Source organism: Sipha flava, unplaced genomic scaffold, assembly GCF_003268045.1.
Source record: "Sipha flava isolate LNK unplaced genomic scaffold, YSA_version1 222_pilon_pilon, whole genome shotgun sequence".
Taxonomy (NCBI): domain Eukaryota; kingdom Metazoa; phylum Arthropoda; class Insecta; order Hemiptera; family Aphididae; genus Sipha; species Sipha flava.
The window spans coordinates 1,057,510-1,078,021 of NW_020272853.1; the positions used below are offsets into that span (position 1 = coordinate 1,057,510).

At 32.1% G+C, this 20,512-nt stretch overlaps 1 protein-coding gene across 6 annotated transcripts in view; it reads right to left on the minus strand.

The window, feature by feature from the left end:
* LOC112683261 (RNA-binding protein Musashi homolog Rbp6) overlaps positions 1–20,512 on the minus strand; it is a 433,196-nt gene that overhangs the window by 180,756 nt on the left and 231,928 nt on the right. For 5 of the 6 annotated variants that reach the window (XM_025554184.1, XM_025554190.1, XM_025554186.1 and 2 more), the window contains exon 4: positions 2,400–2,459. The exons of the other annotated variant lie outside the window; for it this stretch is intronic. In XM_025554184.1, coding sequence (XP_025409969.1) covers positions 2,400–2,459 — 60 coding nt within the window. The remainder of the gene's footprint in view (positions 1–2,399; positions 2,460–20,512) is intronic. 6 annotated transcript variants of the gene reach the window in all.

Below are 20,512 nucleotides of genomic sequence, written 5' to 3' on the forward strand. Positions count from 1 at the left end.
ACGAACCTATATATATATAATTTAATATGGTACAATTATTATTATAATCATTGTGGTTATTATCATTAATATCACAATTATAATAACAAGCACTCGTATGTATACCGAAGCGTGTTACCACGAAAAAATAAAAAGTTTTTCTTCACCACCAACCAAAATTACGCAATAAGGTTGTATTGCGTGCATGCGAGTGTATCCTCGATATTATACGCATATAATAATAATAATAATAATAATATATACACACACGCTTAGGGTCCGATCAGCCGTGTATATAGTATACGCGTTTAGAGGGATGCGGTGGGTATTACGCGTACAATGACCAGCGGACTTTTTCAGTCGACGATAAATGCCACGGAGATTATGATTAAAAGCCCGATCGGCAGTCCTATATCTAATTAAAACCGCAAATCGGACGGTCGAGATCGGTGGTGGCTGCAGCGGCACGGCGATTCGGTGCGGCCGGCTAGAGGATCGGACGGCGGACGAGTGCAGGGATGGTGAGCACGGCGAATGCTCGCAACGACGGCAGAGAAGAACGGGGTCGGTTAGCTTCGCCGAAAACGGGAGCGATTAACAGCGCTATTTGTTATTATTGTTATTGTTGTATATGCATGTATATACACATACACGGGAATGTATATGTGCCAGTACGAATTAATCCGAATTAATGTTTTTGATTAAAAACAATATTCTATTTTATCGGCCGCACATAGCATATTATTATAATATTGGCGTACATTTTTCATGTGCTCCGATACCTTTAAACGTTTAACATTTTATTTAGAAATTCCAATATTTTTGTTTAAAATAAACGTATCGATTGTACACGTATCGTAGAAATAAAAACACGAAAAAAAATTGTTTAAACAAACTTTATAGACAGAATTCTACGGTTTGATGAAAATTATTAAACTTACAGGATATCATGATTAAATTAAACTATTGTTTAATAATTATTGAATTATTAGGCTTGATTATTAATAAACACTATTTTTATGCCAAAAAAATGGTATTTACCAGATAAAATCTTACATCAGACGAAACAACAGAAAAACGATCATTTTACGAATAAATTATATACAGTAAGGAATTTAAATTAACTTAATACAAGTTATAAATAATAATAAGGTCTTGGCATTTCTTACTCAATAAGATGATAATCTTAAAGCTAATTTTCATTGAAATAATTACTGTTAAAACAGTATTTATGCCTCATTAGTCGTTAAGAATATTTATTAAAAAGGAAAATCCGCAAACAGGTATTCTTCTTTCATCTCAATCTTTATTGACGAGAACTTCTACGTGTACACCGATATTTAAGATGATTATTTGTGCATAATATTACAAAAAATATAAACAACGCTGGATACTGTTAGATAACTGTTGTTTTTCTACGGTTCATGTAATTTGAAAACATTTTTACTACTTTAACTTATTCGACTATTCTCTTAGATATTGTAATTAAAAATTATTTATAATTTTTCGAAAAAAAAAACAAATAAAATTAAGTAAAATTTGATGTTTGATGGAGAACTCATATTAGCCACTCTAAAATATTAAATCAATGAAAGTTTGTGTACAAAATACTGTATACCAAACTCTTCTCTAAATATAAAATTTGACTGATCTTTTCTTCCTCCTGGAATCTTACTTCTGACATGCCATACATATATTATGAATTCAATTTAATCCAACAATAATTTAAAATAACAAACAACTTGTATCCCAAAGATTACAAAATAATAAAAAAAAAAAAACATGCACTGTCGGGAGTATTTAAATCGCACCAAATTTAAAGATAAATTCCTTCCACACAACGCGTATATATAGAAATTAAATGTAACGTGAAAACCTGTTTCTTGTCTGGTGGAATTTTTTAACAAAAATAATAAAACAAAACAAATCAATATGGCAGCCCATAAAAATAAAATACATCAAAAGCGATATCAATTTGCAGATTGAAGATAAAACAATCAATATTCTAAATACGCAACGGTACACCAATAAATCAAAACATCCCAACTAAATTAATAAAAAAAAATAAGTAAAAAAAGTAAAAAAAAAAAAACATACAAAAATTAACTAAACAAAACGCCAGGAACATTCGATTAGCTAAAATCGATATGAATACATAAATACACACACTTTAATATATACACCACATGAATGTATGTGTACTTTTACATGCACACAAGTACCCTTGTGTGTGTATATGTATGTATATGTATATATTTTCATATAAATATATTACATATTTGTTGTTTATCAAAAATCAAATCAGTACGTATGAAAAATTAATGGTTTCATGTAATAAATATGTATAGCTAATAGAATATCCCGGTTTCGAAAAATCACAAAACACACTTCAAAACCTATTCCGTTAATATGTTTCCTACCTTGACACATATTTCAGCTCGTTTTCGTTTCCAGCGGACTGATCAGCTACAGCAACACGGCTGAAACCCCATTTATAACGTACAATCACAACTATGCTCACAAAATTGATTTTATTTATAGGTTTTTTTTTTGTAATTTAATTTGTTTTATTAACGAATAAATAAAAAAAAAACATTTCCTTTTCACTAGAAATGTATTACAACTTATAACGTAAGCTATAGCAATGTATCAACACATTGTATAATATACGTCTAGTGAACATACGCGTAGGATAATACATTATCCTATAGATAGTATAATTAAATAATTGTTAAATAAGTTAATTTTTATTGGTGAGGGTAATTTTTCAACCCAGGTTTTGTACGAAGTCAAACCCATCCCGTCAACTCCATGACCGTTGTCGCTGTCGAAGCCGTCACATCCCCTAATCGTGAGTACACGAATCACATTCTGGCCCCCGCATACAACCCCGTAACAAAACGAATATTTTATTTTATATTATACACACACATACATATTGCACGCGCGCGCACAATCACACTCGACTACTCCGAGTGAATATCAACCCTGTCGCCCTTATACACATACCTAGGTCAATATTATGGTAATGCAGGACCGTTTATTATTTAGATCACATCACACCGGGAATCGAACGGGACGGGAAATCCGTACGCTCGGCAGAGCGATCTCAATGCCTCATCGGCGTGCGTACCGATGCGGAATTTTTCCACTTTATATTATTTATTATCCGTACATTTTCCGTCTACTAACCCGACTCTATTTATTAATATAAACATACACATATATATATATATATGAGTGTGTGTGTTCGTGTTTGTATAAATGTGCATGTACACATTTTTTTTTTTTTTATTGAAAAGAAGAAATTCGCTACGAGGTGGAATCGTTTGTGGATGGAAAGGGAGAATGAGTACACATATATATTTTTGCGAATCGATTGCGACCAGGAAGCTTCCCGATCTAGACATATACACGAAAGTTCATCATTTATATTTCTCCTGGCTGTAATATTCTCACATGAATAAGTCACTCGATGATATTTTTAATGCAAGATTAAACACAGGCACCGTCGTGAATAGTTAACCATACCAACCGATTGACATATAGCGACAAAACATCGCTTCCCGTATCCAAATATAAACTACGTATGCACATGCCTAAATTGTGTGGCATACAATTTGGAAGGGCAGAAGAGTTTCGAGATAAATTCATCCCGAAGACTAAAACAAAAAAATCCATTTTTGAAATGGTTAGAATAAAAAAATCACATCATGAATACTATAACCTGTGTATTAAATTTAGTATTTGTCTCTTATGATGGAATCACAAAAACATCCATTATTTTGCCCAAGAAAGTATAAAAATAAAAGTTTGATATTGACAAAAAAAATTATAATTTAATACCTTCCGATAGTCATTGCCTATACTACAATTTTAACTGTGAATTAAAAATTTTCAAAATCTCATTTGTTCTAAAACTATCAACTAATTTATTTTTAGATTGAAAATATTCAATTAATTTTTTAGAAATATTACCAACATAATATTTTACTTAAATCTATTCCACTCCGTTTGGTTATAAATGTAAAAGTATTTAATTCGAATTACAGTGAATTAAGCGTAAAACAAATCCAACGGTTTTAGCGAGTATACGAATGATTCCAAAGTTGATTATATGAATTATAATTTGTACAACATAATGTTAGTTTTCACGCTGTAAACTTTTGGTACCAAAAAATTATACTTTATCATGTTTAATAATTCTTACTTCATACCTGCTTATGAAACTTTATACTTTAAATTACATAGCTCATCAAAGGTTTGATAATTCTATTATTATTATTCAATAAATGGTATACAATATTGGAAACTGCAGTATTGGGACAAGACCACTGTCAATCGATGCACGCATTAAAAAGAAAGGGTTAGCAAATTGTTTTCCATAATCAAAAAATGAATGTGTCCAAAGTTCCCCTAAACATTCGACAATCTGACATAACGGTTGGTGTTAAACAAACTATATAATCATATTCTATTTCATAAACGGCATAATGTGTTCAAATATTTCGATTCTTCATTAACTTGATTGCGATTGCAACATGTTAAATAAATTACATAGCTTTTAGCGTGAGTCATTACATTCGATTCCGATAAATTATTCAATAATATTGTTAAAATTTTAATTTATTTACTTGTCACTCGTGCGAGTCAAAAAGTCGTACGCATAAATTATAATCATTTGAAACTGATAATAAAAGTTTTTTTTTTTTATTATTTATTCTTTTTATAGTAATAATTATAAATAAAAATAAAAATAATAATAAATGTTTGAGTACTTTTGCAATATCGAAATTCGGTATAAATGTTGATTGCAAATCGCGCGTGTCAAATGTCGACTGATCGCGCGCCGACAGTGGCCGTACCGCTCAGGGTTTTTTAATCTCCCGAAACGTCGGTCGATGCCGCCGGGACGGTTCGACGGTTCATCGGTCACGTCACCGAGCCACCGGTCGCATACGACCGAGTGAGTTACGCGAAATACGTGTAAGCAAACAGACCAGTGTTGCGCGCATAGGTACGGCGAGCGTGGGGTCGACGCGGCGTAAAATTGAACAATCAATACGCCACCGGCGGCCGTTGTCGTAGTCACAGCTAATGGTCGAGTTCGTCGGTCCGTTCGTTGTCATACGCGCGCGTGTCATGCTCAAGTGGGCGACGAGATGTGACGGCGCTGTAGCCCCGGAGACAGGTAGTGTGCGTTCGTTCGCGTTCGTATTTATGCTCACGTGTGTGCGCGCGCGCACGGGTGTATAAGCGCGTGGTGCGCGTGAGCTAATGCACTCCGACGAGAATGACAAGAGAAACACATTTAGTCGGGCGCGCGGGACAGGTGACGTGTGCGAGCGCGACAACGGCAAAAGCGCTTCGTAGTGCGCCGTCACCGTTGCCGAAGCCAAGCGATGAATAATTGTTAGCCATCCATTTGGGTTCGGCACCACCCCGTCCCCGGTCCCTCCGCCCAGACAGATTTCCGTACCGAACCACCCCACAGCCGAGCGTATTATCCGGCACGTGGTGCGGCGGGCGGGTACGTAAACCTCGTCACCTCGCAGTTATGTACGCGCCCTATCGGAATTATGCGCGTGCGTGCGCACTCACACGCACCATACACGCTGATAGACGCTTGACGTTTTCGAGGCGAAACAGTTTTGCCCCTCCCCCCACGTACGCGTATTTGATCGGTTTCGCCCGCGCCCTTTTTCCTTCCGTCACCGACAACCCAACATTGCAGGTCCCGCGACAGTTGTACTCGGAACGTCGCGTTCGCGGACCCATTAAGTATACATATAAATGTATACACGTACCATTCCACTATACTTTTGATTGATTCTAATGGTTTTCGGCTTCAATTCCTATCTCGCTGATAAATCGTCTACTACGCGTTCCCTTTTAACGTTCCACCCCGTTATCGCCGCTAAGCCGCCCTAAGATCGACCGTATGACCGTACGTATGCGTGTGTACATACGTGTGTATCTTAGCGCAACGGTCGTCAAGACGCCGTAAGCGTACGTGACAATAATACGAACGCAAAGGTTCGTCAGATATTTAAAGGTTGGTCGAAAAAATAGATAAAAACGGTTTTTATTATTTTATTCCTTTCACCCCCATAATTTGTTAAAAAAAAATCTCTGATACTTAGTTCAAAATAAAAGTAAAACATAATACAATATTTGATCTATTGTTTCAACTTAATCCGCTTAGTTGCTGCTAATTTAGTACTTATATTCAACCATCACTTCACTTGCTCGCTGAATAAATATTAAAATTGAAACGTACGTACATGTATCTCATATGTCTGTACGCATTTTTCTTGTGTTTAAAATGCTGTCTGTATACATGAATGTTTGCGTTATATTTTATAAAATTATCGAATTGCACTCTGAAACGGAACTGTTAAAACAACACTGTAAAGTTCTCAACCAGCTGAATTTAAATTTACAAATATAATACACTGTATTTTCAATAGGTAACCGAGTTACAATTGTGTGAAAATTTACTGGAAAAAATTAGCTCACAAAATTATACTTACAAAAGACAATTATAAACGTTTGGTAAATTGAAAAAAGATTCAAATTATTTTACTTTAAATTTTTCTAAACACGCGTAAACTATAATTTCAGGAATATCACTATAAGTAAAATACAATATAATTAGTTTCCTGTCCAATACTGATCCACATTACATTACACAGACTACTGATACGAGTTACATTAATTATAATTATAATTATGTCATATAATACGGTACTTTTTTCGAATATTTCTAATTTGTAACATACAATATGTTTACGGATTACCGATTAAAATCTAAGAAAGTTTAAAAAACATTAAAAATTATAATTTTTAATATAATTAAATGAATAAGAATATTTTTTTTTATCAATCATCTTTATTTAGTGGTATGATAAAAAGACCAAATTTTTCATCTTGCATTTGAAAAATAAAATGCGATTTATACCCAGAGAATATGAAGAACGTACAAACAAAATATGTCAATGTAATTACACCAAATTTAATACGATTACAGATTTTCAACTGTGAGTATGACATAAATAATTGTGCTTCTCATTAAAATCGACGAGGCAAACAGCTATTGTCTTTAAATACCCACGATTATTTTAAGTGCGTATAAGTAAAAGCATTTAACTTATATTTAGCGGTTTTACTTTGAATAGTAACGCACTAGGCAGCCTGACCACGGCAGTCATACTGTGGCAGTCAAAATATCGAGCACCTAGTTTTCATAATTAGTCAATCGATTGACGAATTATACGGAAGAGGCTGTTACTGTTTAAATTTTATTTCGTTTGAAATGCAGAACAAAAAAAAAAAAAAAAAAAATATTAGGTTCATCCACTATTTTTGGAATGGCACCCAAGTGGTTTGTTTATAAATAATTTTAAAGATCTTCGAAGATATCCGGAATGTTATTTAAATTATACAAGAAATTTGGTGCAGTCATTATTCGAGAAATAACGTATTTACCGTATGGTGGGAGACGTGAAAAACGCAATATATATCTGGTTGCTTCGAATAGTGGGCAGAGACTCACAGCAGCCGCGTACGAGCCACACACCTCGTACATTCTCGATGTTTGTTTCTAGCTGCGCGCAACCAATTGGCCACTGTGTAATCGTGCACTTTCTACTGGTTTCCGCAGTCTGAACCGCATTGGTTGCCTAGTACGCGGGCTCCAATAAGCAATCATGTGCGGAATTTCAGTTAGGCCGCCTAGTGCGTTTCTGCTCTTAGGGTTCTTATGAATTCCATTGACACTTTTGGGGGTATATTTGTAAGCTAGTCAACTAAATGGTAGGTACATAACATAACTCACGGCATTCTCTTGAAGGTCCAAAAATATAGTTTGAAAATCTATAGTGGTACAGTCATAAAAATAATATTTTAAATTATATTTATTTCGTACAAAATGCAATATCAAGAGCACTACTTGTTTAATAACTCGATAAACATGGTAATAACTAATATGTGTACATTGAAGTATTCCACACTAAGTAAACGGGTAACAAAAGATACTTTAACGTAAAAAAGGTTAAATATATTTTTAAATAAACCATATTTTAAAAGTGATTTTAAGTTCACAGAAAATCAATATCCTAAATTTGATAAATGCTGTTTTTTGTAATTCTAAAAATTCTAGTGGTTTTGGTTGTAATTAATGTCACAGACATTTGAAAACTACAAAAATCAATATATGCAAATACATTACTAAATAACTCTATTTTCAAAACACTTATAGGTCAAACAAATTTACTGACTTGCAGTTTATAGCATAGTGTTTTTGTTTTTATTTTTTATTCCATCTCGAGTGAGGTGAACAAATGATGAAAGTTCTAAGTTCAAACGTAATATATCGTAGGATAGATTGTATAGAGACGTTGAAGTAAAAAAAAAGAACTACAGCCTCACAAACGAGTTACGTTTTCTCGATTCATTCGTAAGAATTCACCGAATGCCTTCGTAAAATGCATTATTCAGATAGTCATTATACCATCACCGGAAGGAAAAGTGGGACAGAGATACAAAAAGTAAGTTCAGCATTTCACGTTCAACCGTTACTTAACGCTTGTTTAGAAGAACCTTCAATACATTTTACTTTATTGTATAATATGTGTGAGTGTATATATATTAGCGCGTAGGTGTACACATATAGCAAATCGAAGCACTGCACACTAGCTGTCTAACCCGAACACAATATCTCATTTTCTTTTCTACTCTTTTCTTCTGCACTCGATTGCAGATATCATAATAATCAAAATCATAGTGTTCATTATATGCACTCACATTGTAGATACAGCATGAAAAAAAATGTTAAACTCATAAAATATAAAAAATTACAATTTAATGGAACTCTCTCTGAGTTCCATTAAATTGTAAACATACACATTGAGTATACTTTATACAATTTCACATGTAAAAAAATTATATAAATCAGTCATCTTATTTCATTTAAATACGATAATGTGATCAATTTAATTATTAAGACTGCGAAATGTATATTTTAACTGATTAGAACCTAAATTTTTACAATGTGAAATGTTTATATATGGTTCGATATAAAGTAATGTGTTCTTAAGTTTTGTGTGAGGAAAAATCATAAGGATATGGTGAATTTAAAAGAAGATTTAAAGATTTCTATAGCAAAATAATGAATGTCATTGATCAGTCACTAGGGGCAACATGGAAGTTTGTCGTTTCATCAAATGAATAATTTATCGTTTGTTTGATAAAATATTCAAATATCGAGAACGAATTAATCGACTTTATCATTGTTTTTCAACTTAATTGACTAAATATGCAATTTAACATATAAAAAAATCTCAAAATGATATAGAAACGACTGCATAATTATATCAATTTAAAAAAAAATGTATTAATTATTGAGATAGAATTAATTATATATTAATTATATATAACTTTAAAATAGTACATACAGTTAAAATAATGGTAAGATCAAAAAATCACGTAATAAACGGTAAATTTATTATAACTCTATAAGGTATACCTATAATTTAGTACATAGTATAGTTGAACACGAAGCACAGTAGAATAGTTAACCATAGAAATAAATTATGTTTTCCCGTGGAAAAATAAATACATTTTTATGAAAATATAAAGAATATATATAAACTTTATAACTAATATAAAGTAAAGGAAAAGGTCGTGTGCGAAAATGTGTACATGATAGGTAACGTATGGATGCAGATATAATATACATAATAGAAATCGGTGATCAGAGCTTCAGATTCAGGATCAGAATCTAATATTTTCTTAACTTATAATAAACGATAAGCCATTAAAAAATATCAACTCTTAATGTTTAGACATTAGTAAAACCTTATAATAATATACGTACGCAAAGGTCTAATTGTGACAAAGCAATATTATTAATTTATCCATTCATCGATGATTTCAGCGGACGGGCTAAATCGAACGAACATAACCAGCCCTATTAAGTAGGAATGTGTGCAGTTCAGTTGGGAACAAAAAGCGCACTCACTATGGGCTATAATAGGGTATTTGATATACTCACAGAGAGATTTCACGCTAATACGTGATAGGTATATGCACAAACATACGATGGAAAATAGGGGTGAAATTACCTAGGTCAGTGCCACCCTAGTTTTCGATACCATGTAAAAAAAAAGGTACATGCTTTAAAATTTCCGTTACGCGTGACCATATAACAATATTATCACCCTGTACACCCATGCATAAAAACAGTATTTGGTGACATCAGCATAAAATCGTCCTGTTTATTCGATTAATACGTATACTAGGGGACGGATGCTGCGTATACCTGCAAACCTTTATACATAATGGGTTCTTTAATATTATTTTTTTTACTATTCAATCGAAACTCGTCGCAATTGTGTCGAAAGCCCGCGAGAATTCCGCATGCTTCTCTCCTTTCCAAATTGTACTAAAAATATATGTTATGTACGTATTATGTGATATAGTTAGGTGAACACAATATATACGTATATGTATGTGTATGTGCGTATATTTTCTGTATATATACTTGTATCATATAATATATATAATATATGTATATGTATATACATGAGAGTGTGACGCAGTAGAAGAGTATTCCGGTGCACTGCGGGGTTTTTCATCAAAATGCGAACGCGAGTGGCGGCGGCGGCAGTAGTTGTATATACTACCACTGCGCCACTTGCCAGACTTCCTCTTTCAAATGCTAATGGTTTAAAACCACCAGCCCGAGCACCTCTCACCCCTTCCGGGGTTGTACTTCAAAACCCAAATAGGCGTTTTCCACCGACCCATTTTGGTCACTTGATATTCGCATTTATTATACGTACCCGTCCCGTCCCGTCCCGCCCCGCCAGAACTGCCAGTGTTACAATAATGCACACCCTCTCGTGCCAAAATAATAATTTACGTTGAGCCTTTGCGTTGGTGAGAGGAACAAGATGATGGGAAAAAAATATATTATAGTCATCCAAAACGTTATCATTATAATTTCGTTTTATCTTCCATCTATGGAAGCGTCCACTGTCCCACTACGACGACGCGTGGGATCCTTGATTTTTTCACGCGATAGAAGACGAACAAAAAGAGAAACAATGTTAATTAAATTATTTATTATTAATAATTATTAAATTAATGGTAAGACTAATTACGACTGTTTGCCGACGAATTGTCTTTATACTAAAATCACTCACAGTACGTTCCGCTGTAAATGTAATGACGGCATATCCGTTCGTTCTGGAAATACTTTTGTAGCTATTTCATTATAAGAAATCAACGTACCAATAACAACATAGTTTAACTCTTAACATGCAACTTACTTAACGCGTATTCGAAAGAAATAAAAATAAAAGTTTTAATTGACAAAGTTTGCTCGAATAAGTTTAAAAACTATTGATAAACGATGGGTATTGTCGAATGGCATAATATATTATTATTGTGGTGCAAACGTTATTAGAATGAATAATTGTAAATTTAGCGCTCAAAACGCATTTTATTTTGCACAAAAACATCGAGCGTGGTTTAACGTTTTTCGTATCGAAAATCATATAGCTACATTTAGATTAAGCCTTGTTCCTAATGACATTTCCTTACCGTCTTATATAAGATAATTTATAAACAGCCCACGACTTACATTTCTCACGGACCCGATAGAATATAATAAATACATGTACATTTTATGATGTTAACGTTGTCGAATAAGAACACACGGGTTGTCTGAGTCGCATTAATATATTATTATTATTATTATTATTATTATTATTACTTTTCTCGTCTGCTTAGCCCACGAGTCGTATTTGAGGTTTCCGCTTAACGTACATCGCGTACGGCGTTACGGGGCATACGTGCAATAACACGGATGGAAAACTTGGATATATTGGGAAATTACTGGTGAACGGGAATAATGCGTTTCTGTCTCTTCGACCGATTTACGGTGTGTGAAGGCAATGAGGAACATGTAATGGTACGGCCGAACTCGACAGCGGGATCGAAGACGGTAGCTGCGGCTGAAGAGTGGGAGTGAATAGAAGAAATAATAATAATAATAACCGATTCGTCGGTTGAATGGAAGTAATATCACGCGGAAAAAGGGTCACAAAGACGGTGAAGGTTACCGTTGGACTCGATAGCTGGAGGCGGTGGTGGTAGGCATATGGACGCGGTCGTCAGCAGGCCCAGAGTTGATTACCACCGAACCGGAAATGAACCGGTGTGTCGTCGTCGTCACCCTCCTCTCATCGTTCTCTATCCCCTCCAAGTACGCTTTGACATATTGCCACCAGTGCGCTTATAACGCGTTGCTACTGCCGTCGGACGATGGTTTTCTCGTGCCCTCCGGTGCCTCGAGAATTAATGAACCGAATCGACTTGGCGGCGAAATACCATAGGATAAGGTATATACGGTGAATATAGTAAACATACATATAGTTATATTACATATATTTGTAGTGTATTGTATACGTTACCGTGATAGAGAAATCAAATACTATTGACATGCCGCGAAGGAAATGTGAATACGGCGGGAATTGGCCAAAAGACTTTACGACAAAATAATTCGGATTATTAGTGGACGACTGGCACTGAACACCGAACCCGCACGCTACAACTCTCAATCCCCGGCATCGCAAAAACGGGGTCCACCATAACGCTAAACGATCGTTACGCGTTTACGTCGCCGAACTTACTCGTACGCACATGATTTCGTGTTACACGATAACAGAACATAAGTTGTGGGGGGAAGTAGAGTTTTTTTCAATCCTAGTCGCATCGGTTTAATCGACCCTTCGACTGTGATGCGTCTCAATTTGCGTTCTCACCGTCAGCCACTGTGGTTACATACAATACAAAGTCATTCGCTTTGGATATGAAAATTTTAACATCAGGAAAATCCTGGAGGTCCGTAAAAACGCGAATTATGTGTTATAATTATGATCAAAGAGAGGTGGACAAGTAACAAAAGTCGAGTGGGGTGCGACATGTAGGTGTGGGATCGGTGAGATAACCTGGCACACTCATATGTATACTATCAGGGTTTAAGTTCAAAGATTCAAATTTACATTTTAATCAATTGAATATTGCTATCACTAATGCTGTAATTCCAGTTGATCGAACAAACGAGTATTTTAGGAAAACGTAATTATTTCAATTCATTGTTTGATGATTTTAAATATATTTACAAACTCGTATAAATGCATGTGTATGTTAGTCTATTTCGTTGTAATTTTTAATGATGCATATTCTTACGGTTCGAAGATACATAATTGAATTAATTATTAAGGTACTACGGTAACCTATAAAATTAAAAAACAACACAACTAGTGAAAAATAAAAGTAATGGTTATGACCTACACAGAATAAAAGAAAGCAAAAGATAAATGGCAGTGAAGGTTATTTAAATAATAAGAGTGCAGCATAAAAGTTAGTTTGTCGAAAAAACAAGTTTAAATAAAAAACGTAAATAGACGGTTTGAGTAAAACGGAAATAATAGAAAAATTACAATACGTAATGAAAAAAGCGTACTTATTATTAATTACATAAAATATGTATGAAACATTTAGGTTTTTAAAATTTAAAAATCGCATTAGAAGGAAAAATAGAGTGAAGTGAAGGTGATTCTAAAAAGATTTGGGATGAATAAAAATTATATTATTTATATATTTCGTTTTATTTTGAATGGATATTTTCCAATACATTGTGAAAATAATATCAGATCACTTTGGTTGGAGTGACAATGCAATTAATGAGCTATTTAGTTTTTACTATTAAGACAAAGTACTGAATTTGTCCATCAGCTTGATAATATTATAATCTTTGTCAAATGCACAAGAGCTTGAATCGGACACCAGAGTGATGGAAAAGTTATATTTTTCCAACACATCACCATGAATGAGCAACGAATAATAACCTCTTTGACGTTAACTCACTCAATTCGACAAACTTTTCTTCTTCTTATGACACCCCCAAATGCTATGTGCCTATTCGATAAATATATTCTCTGTTTACTATGCATTATAGAAAATCTCCTCCTTAAGCAATCTCTAAAAACGAGGAGTTCTAATACTATTCTTGTAGGTACCTATCTTCATAAGAAGTAACCCCGTCATAAAACAATACAGTAAAAGAAAATTAGTATAAATCTTAACTATAGTTGAATGCATGTGCACTCTATCTCAATTCTCGGTAATAGATATACTACAGCTTATGTTATATTTTGATGATTTTTCTATTATTCCCTACGCACATGTGTACATGTATTAAAATGTGCGTACTGGTTAACTGATTGTGCACGTATAAAAAATAACTTACCCATACACACTCTATTCAGACATTGTACTATGCATCTAAATATACATAATATATACAAAAATATAGACGCATATTGTTTACCAAAAAAAAAAAAAAAAATAATAATAAAAAGATTATTGCGTTAATTAACAAAGACGGAATTAATTGGCAGTCTAATTTTTAATAAAAATGCTCGTTGAGTAGAAAACATTAAAATCTTAGTCGAATCAATAAAACGTTACAGAACCTAAGTGTGATTACCACTTTTACGCGAACTACCTTAAATTATATGATTAACGAACGGAAATTACCCTCATGTGTAATGGCTGTGAGATTTAAATAGGACTAAAAGTTTGTAATTATTTTTACCCGATTACAAATTTTCAATATCACGCTCTTACCCTTGTTATAATGCTCATTAGTTAATACTCGGACGGATTAACTTAATTTGTAAAAAGTATCCAACTAAAACGTTCAAGAAAATTATAAAAATACATATGCAAATATTTATATAATTTATCACCTTATCATACCTAATAATTAATTGCACTGAAAATTATTTAACTAATAACCTTATAAAGATTGACATAATAAATATGACCTTATTTATTATTATTAGTTGTATTTTATAAGATTCTTTTTATCTGAGTTCATTGGTTGAAATTCGTAAGAAATTGCTAAAATAAATGTAATTTATATATAAAAATAAATACTTATTAACAAATACTTTTAAAATTATGGTAATTTTTTTTCCGATAATTCTATAATTATAAAAATTTCAAAATAAATTCAAAAGAACAATACATCTGAATGTATAAGCGTTTTAATTGTTTTATACAAATCGAAATTTATCACATTTTTTCATAATGAGTTAAATAATTTATAAAAATGTAATTAAATATTTTATCAAATGATGAAACTATTTTTTTAAATATAAATATTTTCAAAATGAATAAATTATTATTTTATTTGAAAAATAAAGGACATTTTGATAAATAAAAAAAATTCAATTTAAACTGTGTATGATTTCCAAAAAACAAATTATTATTATAATTATTATTTTGAACTATAGATCATTGATGTTTAAATATTTTCATTATTTCTTATCTCGATGTACAATTCAAGGCTAGTGTTTAACAATGTATCCGTATTTTTTTTGTGAATCTAAATTTGTTTACATTGAATCAAACTCAACACAACTTAATTTTTATTTTAATATAAGAACATTTGAAAACGTTTATTTAAGTCTTTTTACATTTTATAAAAAAAAAAAAAATAATAAAATATTTATACATATATGTATACAAATATATATCTTTATATAATATAAGACGTAATATTATAGGTAAATAGGTACTCAGGTTTTCGATTTAAACTAATAGTGTTATTAAATTTTTTTAGTCGCGCCGTGCAGTATAAAATATTTACAAAAAAAAAAAAAAAACAAAGTACATAAACGTAGGCAATTTGCCTATCCTTGTCGCCGCGTTAGTTTTTTAAACGTTTTGTAAGTTTGTTCTAAATTGACAGGGAACATACATTATCGATAAACCATTCAAACGGAATAAACCCAAACTGAATCGTCTTTTATCAACTGGGGTTTAAATGAAGAAAAGAGAAAAAAGAAAAAAAAAATGGAAAAGTAAAATGATGGCACGCATCTTCTTGTTGTAATACAGTGCACACTGCATGTTCATGGATTTTATCGCTAAGTATATAACACATTTAATATGGAAATACATTTTTAAATCTGTATATAAATATGTGAATTTTAATTTAAAACAACAAACCATTTCCTGTCTATATGAATCGACTTAAGCACATGCCAGTCAACGTTACGTTTGATATAATTATCTTAACAAATTATGATTCCGGGAGGTTTAAAATTAAATGTTATGTGTTCTACAAAGGTAATTTAAATAAAACCCTTGAATAATTTGTTTGAAACATAAAACGGTATTTACATGTAGATGGTGTGTATTCCTCTTTAAATATGTATAATACACGGAATTTTTTATCTTAAGATAAAAAAAAATATGAAAAAAAAAAAAACTTTAAACGCGTTTAGTAAAACTAAAATAATAGGTAGTTCAAGTTTTGACCATTTGCAAATTACAATTTATGAATATTAAGCAAGTAATCAAGTAGATAGAACATGTTTGCTTGTCAATTAAACATTTATGAATTATAATGTAAAAACCATTCAAAATTATTTATTCAAATCAATCCAAAGAATTTCTGAATCGGTTTAAAAAAAAAAAAATTAATTCATTTCAAAAATCGAAATTAAGGGCTGTGTAGTATATTTAGTATTATGTATATATTATATACAATGAAGGAGGTCTAACTCGGTCACCTATTAAAACAACACCTCGAAATGGTCATCGGAAATCGCTATGTGGACCATTCTTTCGACTAAACGCAAATTCGCGTCGGCAAACCATACGCCGACCACGAACGACACGAGGAGGCTGCACGGTGCAACCGCAACTCCCACGCGATCAAACATCAATGTCCGCATGAATATGCATTAAGCGCGTGCTTCCTCACTCGTCGCTGCTATTACCCTCGTGTCTCGTCCACAGAAATCCCTTGATTATCCTTCCACGTTATTGTCCCTCCCCTCATCGCACGTTCCCCTAGATTCCCCACAACCCGCGAACAAAACGCCGCTCTACTTTATACACATGTATAAATTATCCGTCCCACGTACACAAACGTATACACGCACGCACATAACGTTATATAATCTATATTTACATATTACACGTGTGTAGACATTTTGTCGAAACAACTGTACTACAACGGCGGCGGTTTCGTTCTATGTACATGCCGTACACATTATAAGCGTGCGGGGGACGAGTGCGCTATTGTTCGACGACAATCCACGAATTCGGCCACGGGGACACGACAGCGCGATAAACATGCATACAATAACGCGTATTAATGGTGCACGGTGTTATGGTGACGGGATGGGGAGACGGTCAGAGTTAATCGGACGGCGTACGAACTATCGCGAGACCGTGTAGACTTTACAGTTGTAAATAATAAACACGACAACGGCAAACCCGCCGGGCGGGTGCGCAAAAATTATATTATTATGATTATTATTATTATTATAATTATTATTGCACGATACGATAGTACATCACCGGGTCTCGCGACATCTTTCCGGTCGCGTCTTTTGGACACCCTATTCCATCACATAGCAATCAGACAATCTCCCTCTACTCTTCAGGCTGTCATTCATATCAAAATCTAACTCACTTCGATCGCAATAAAATGAAAAAGATTATGCGTACGCTAGTATATGAATAAAATAATAGTTTTTTTTTTTTTTTTAAAAAAAATTTTAAAAAACTTAGATTAATGTTATTCATTTAAGGTCTTCATTAGTAAGCAAGAGAGATTCTCTCTTCGAAATGCACATTTCTCAATCAAAATAATTGTTGAATTCTATCATTGATTATTGAAACATGCTCCGTAGCCCACGAACTTCGTAAAACAGATTAAACGTTTGATTTTAATACTCGTACTCTAAAAAATATAACGATTTGGAGAATTTTAACTGGATGTTCGTTCAACTGTTATTTCACAAAACTACTAGATATTTGTTTATAACTATAATACGTTTTATTATAGATAAAATTCAGATCCACTTAAAATGGGAATGATTTAAAGATGTAAAATTTAAAAACATACTTTTGAATATCTGGGAAGTTGTTTTACTATCACCGATTTATGTGAATAAATTACAAGAATTCATTTTAATAAGTGCATAGAATCGACAAAATCATATACAGATATTAAAAATCGATAGAAACTGAGAAATGTATTATAATACATTTCAAATAGGGGTTTATTGATCATTTAGATAACTTTGATTTTATTGATCTAAATAGTATAAAATATTATAAAATATTATAATTTAGATTTCTAATAAGTTAAAATGAATAACAACTCGTTTCGAAGAAATTGAGTAAGGGATTCGTGTTAAGTTTTGTTTTTACTTTAGCGAGTACTCCGAAAACCCATTTATTTGATAGATACAATATAATGAATGCTTTAATAAAAAAATATAAAATACCATCATTATAATTTTAGTCATTATATTACTTCTATGGCTTAATTGGTAGTCCAAATTTTCATCATAAATGTAACGATAATATTTTATAAAAATAATTTAAAAAAATTGAACGATTTTCCATAAAATGAATATAGTTGAAGAAATACTAGAATATTTTACAAAATACTATAATTATGATAATTGGTAAATAAAACTAAAATATTTGGTCAAATACCAGTGTTTACATCTTGTCACTAATAATTATAATAATAATATTTACAATAACCAAGAGGCAAATGAACATCAATGCACCACGATAATAAAATACATTTTTTAAAACTAACAAGTCTTGAGTCGACTGTATTTTTAATCGAATAAAAATTGTTCAGTGTTTATTGAACTAAAATTCAAAAATAAATTTTGTACAAGGCTTTTGTACGAGGATATAATTGTTTTTAGATAACGTAAAAATGATTATAATTAAAATTTTGAGGTACATTGAAACTATTAATTTATCGACGAAAAACATTGTCTTCGATTATAACTGACGAGACAAGAGAATATGAAATTTAAAACAATAAACACTCATAAAATTATTTAAAATTATAATTTGAGTTTACATAATTTTTAAATGTACACTAGTAGTGTTTATCAAAGTGTGAATAAATCTGGTCGAAATGTTGCCAGAATGACTGTCAAATATTTTTTCCTTTAAATTATTCGAGTTTAAGCCGATTTGAATTTTAAAATGAACGAGTTATTTGTAATTTGCATTCGGAAAATTCACAGTCTTTACATTCTGCTAATAAAACCAGAATGCTATTTTAGTTGCTTGGGAAATCATTTTAGATCTACCTCTAGGTAATATTTTGTACACATATTTTTTATGCAATTTTTTGCAATTTTTATTTTATATACTCTTTATTTTTTCCATTTAATGCGATTACGCCAACTTGTCACGTCGAAGAACGACAAAAAAAATTCTGATGTCCCGTCATCGAATGTGGTGGCTTGGAGAACGTGCCGTGAAAAAATAATTTCGAAAACAACGATGGGCGGTGGTAGATGTCGTTTCAGAGAAACCCCTACTGCGACGCGCACGTGACAATTCTTTAAAATATTTTCTTGATTTGTTTCCTCAAGTATAAAAACAACAGGCGCTACAACGCGGATCCGGGATTGAAATGGTGATAAACTAAGAGGGTTCTCTGAATCGTTTCTTAAGTCCAAAATGAACACAAAAACAATGTAATTTTTCCCGGTGGTTGACCACTAATTTTATTTTATTTTTTTTAGAACGTTTTATTATTCTACACTAAACGGTAATTGCATCATAGAGATACCAATAATATGATTATTGTGTGGAATTTTAGAAAGACAATTCGTGACATCATTATTTTAATTATAATAAAAAATTGAGAATTTGCAGAGTATTATACAAAATTTACTTTGATCGGTTAACCGACTGACTACGGACTAATTTTTGTAATTATTATCGTTGATAATACGGTCAACTATTAAACGATAATATGATTTTGAGAAAACTATTTGTATCTATAAATTAATCGTGTTATCAGATATGTTCGGCTATCAAATAAAAGTCGAAGGACTTCAATGGAGCTATAGAGCTTACTTCCTTTGAATAGTTACATATTATTTACAATATATTTCAGTTATATTGTAAACTCTAAATAAATAATAATAATTATATAATATAACTATTTATATGTAATTTTCTTCGGTAATCTAATGTCACATTTAAGTATATGACCACTACCGCAGTGTGTACATTTTTTTCAAACCTCATTTTTTTTCCTTTAAGGAGGAATACTGCAGTAATTCTGGTAACGGGAAGTAAGTCAATCATATAATAAACGTCTCGAAATATTCATTTAATTTTGTTTAAGGTTGATATTTAGTATTATCTATGGATATTGATAAATTAATTTTTACACATTTTATCCATTAAAATAACTCTATTGGTCTAAACACATATTTAGCGATATAAATAAGAATCAAGTTTAAAAATGTAAACCATTTTATATAAACAAATTGATAAATCCAAACCAATGATTATAACACAAAAAATTGTTTACAGAATGACCAAAACAAAAATTATTTTTTTTCGAAACGTAATAGACGTGCAAATTTCTATATTACATATAAAA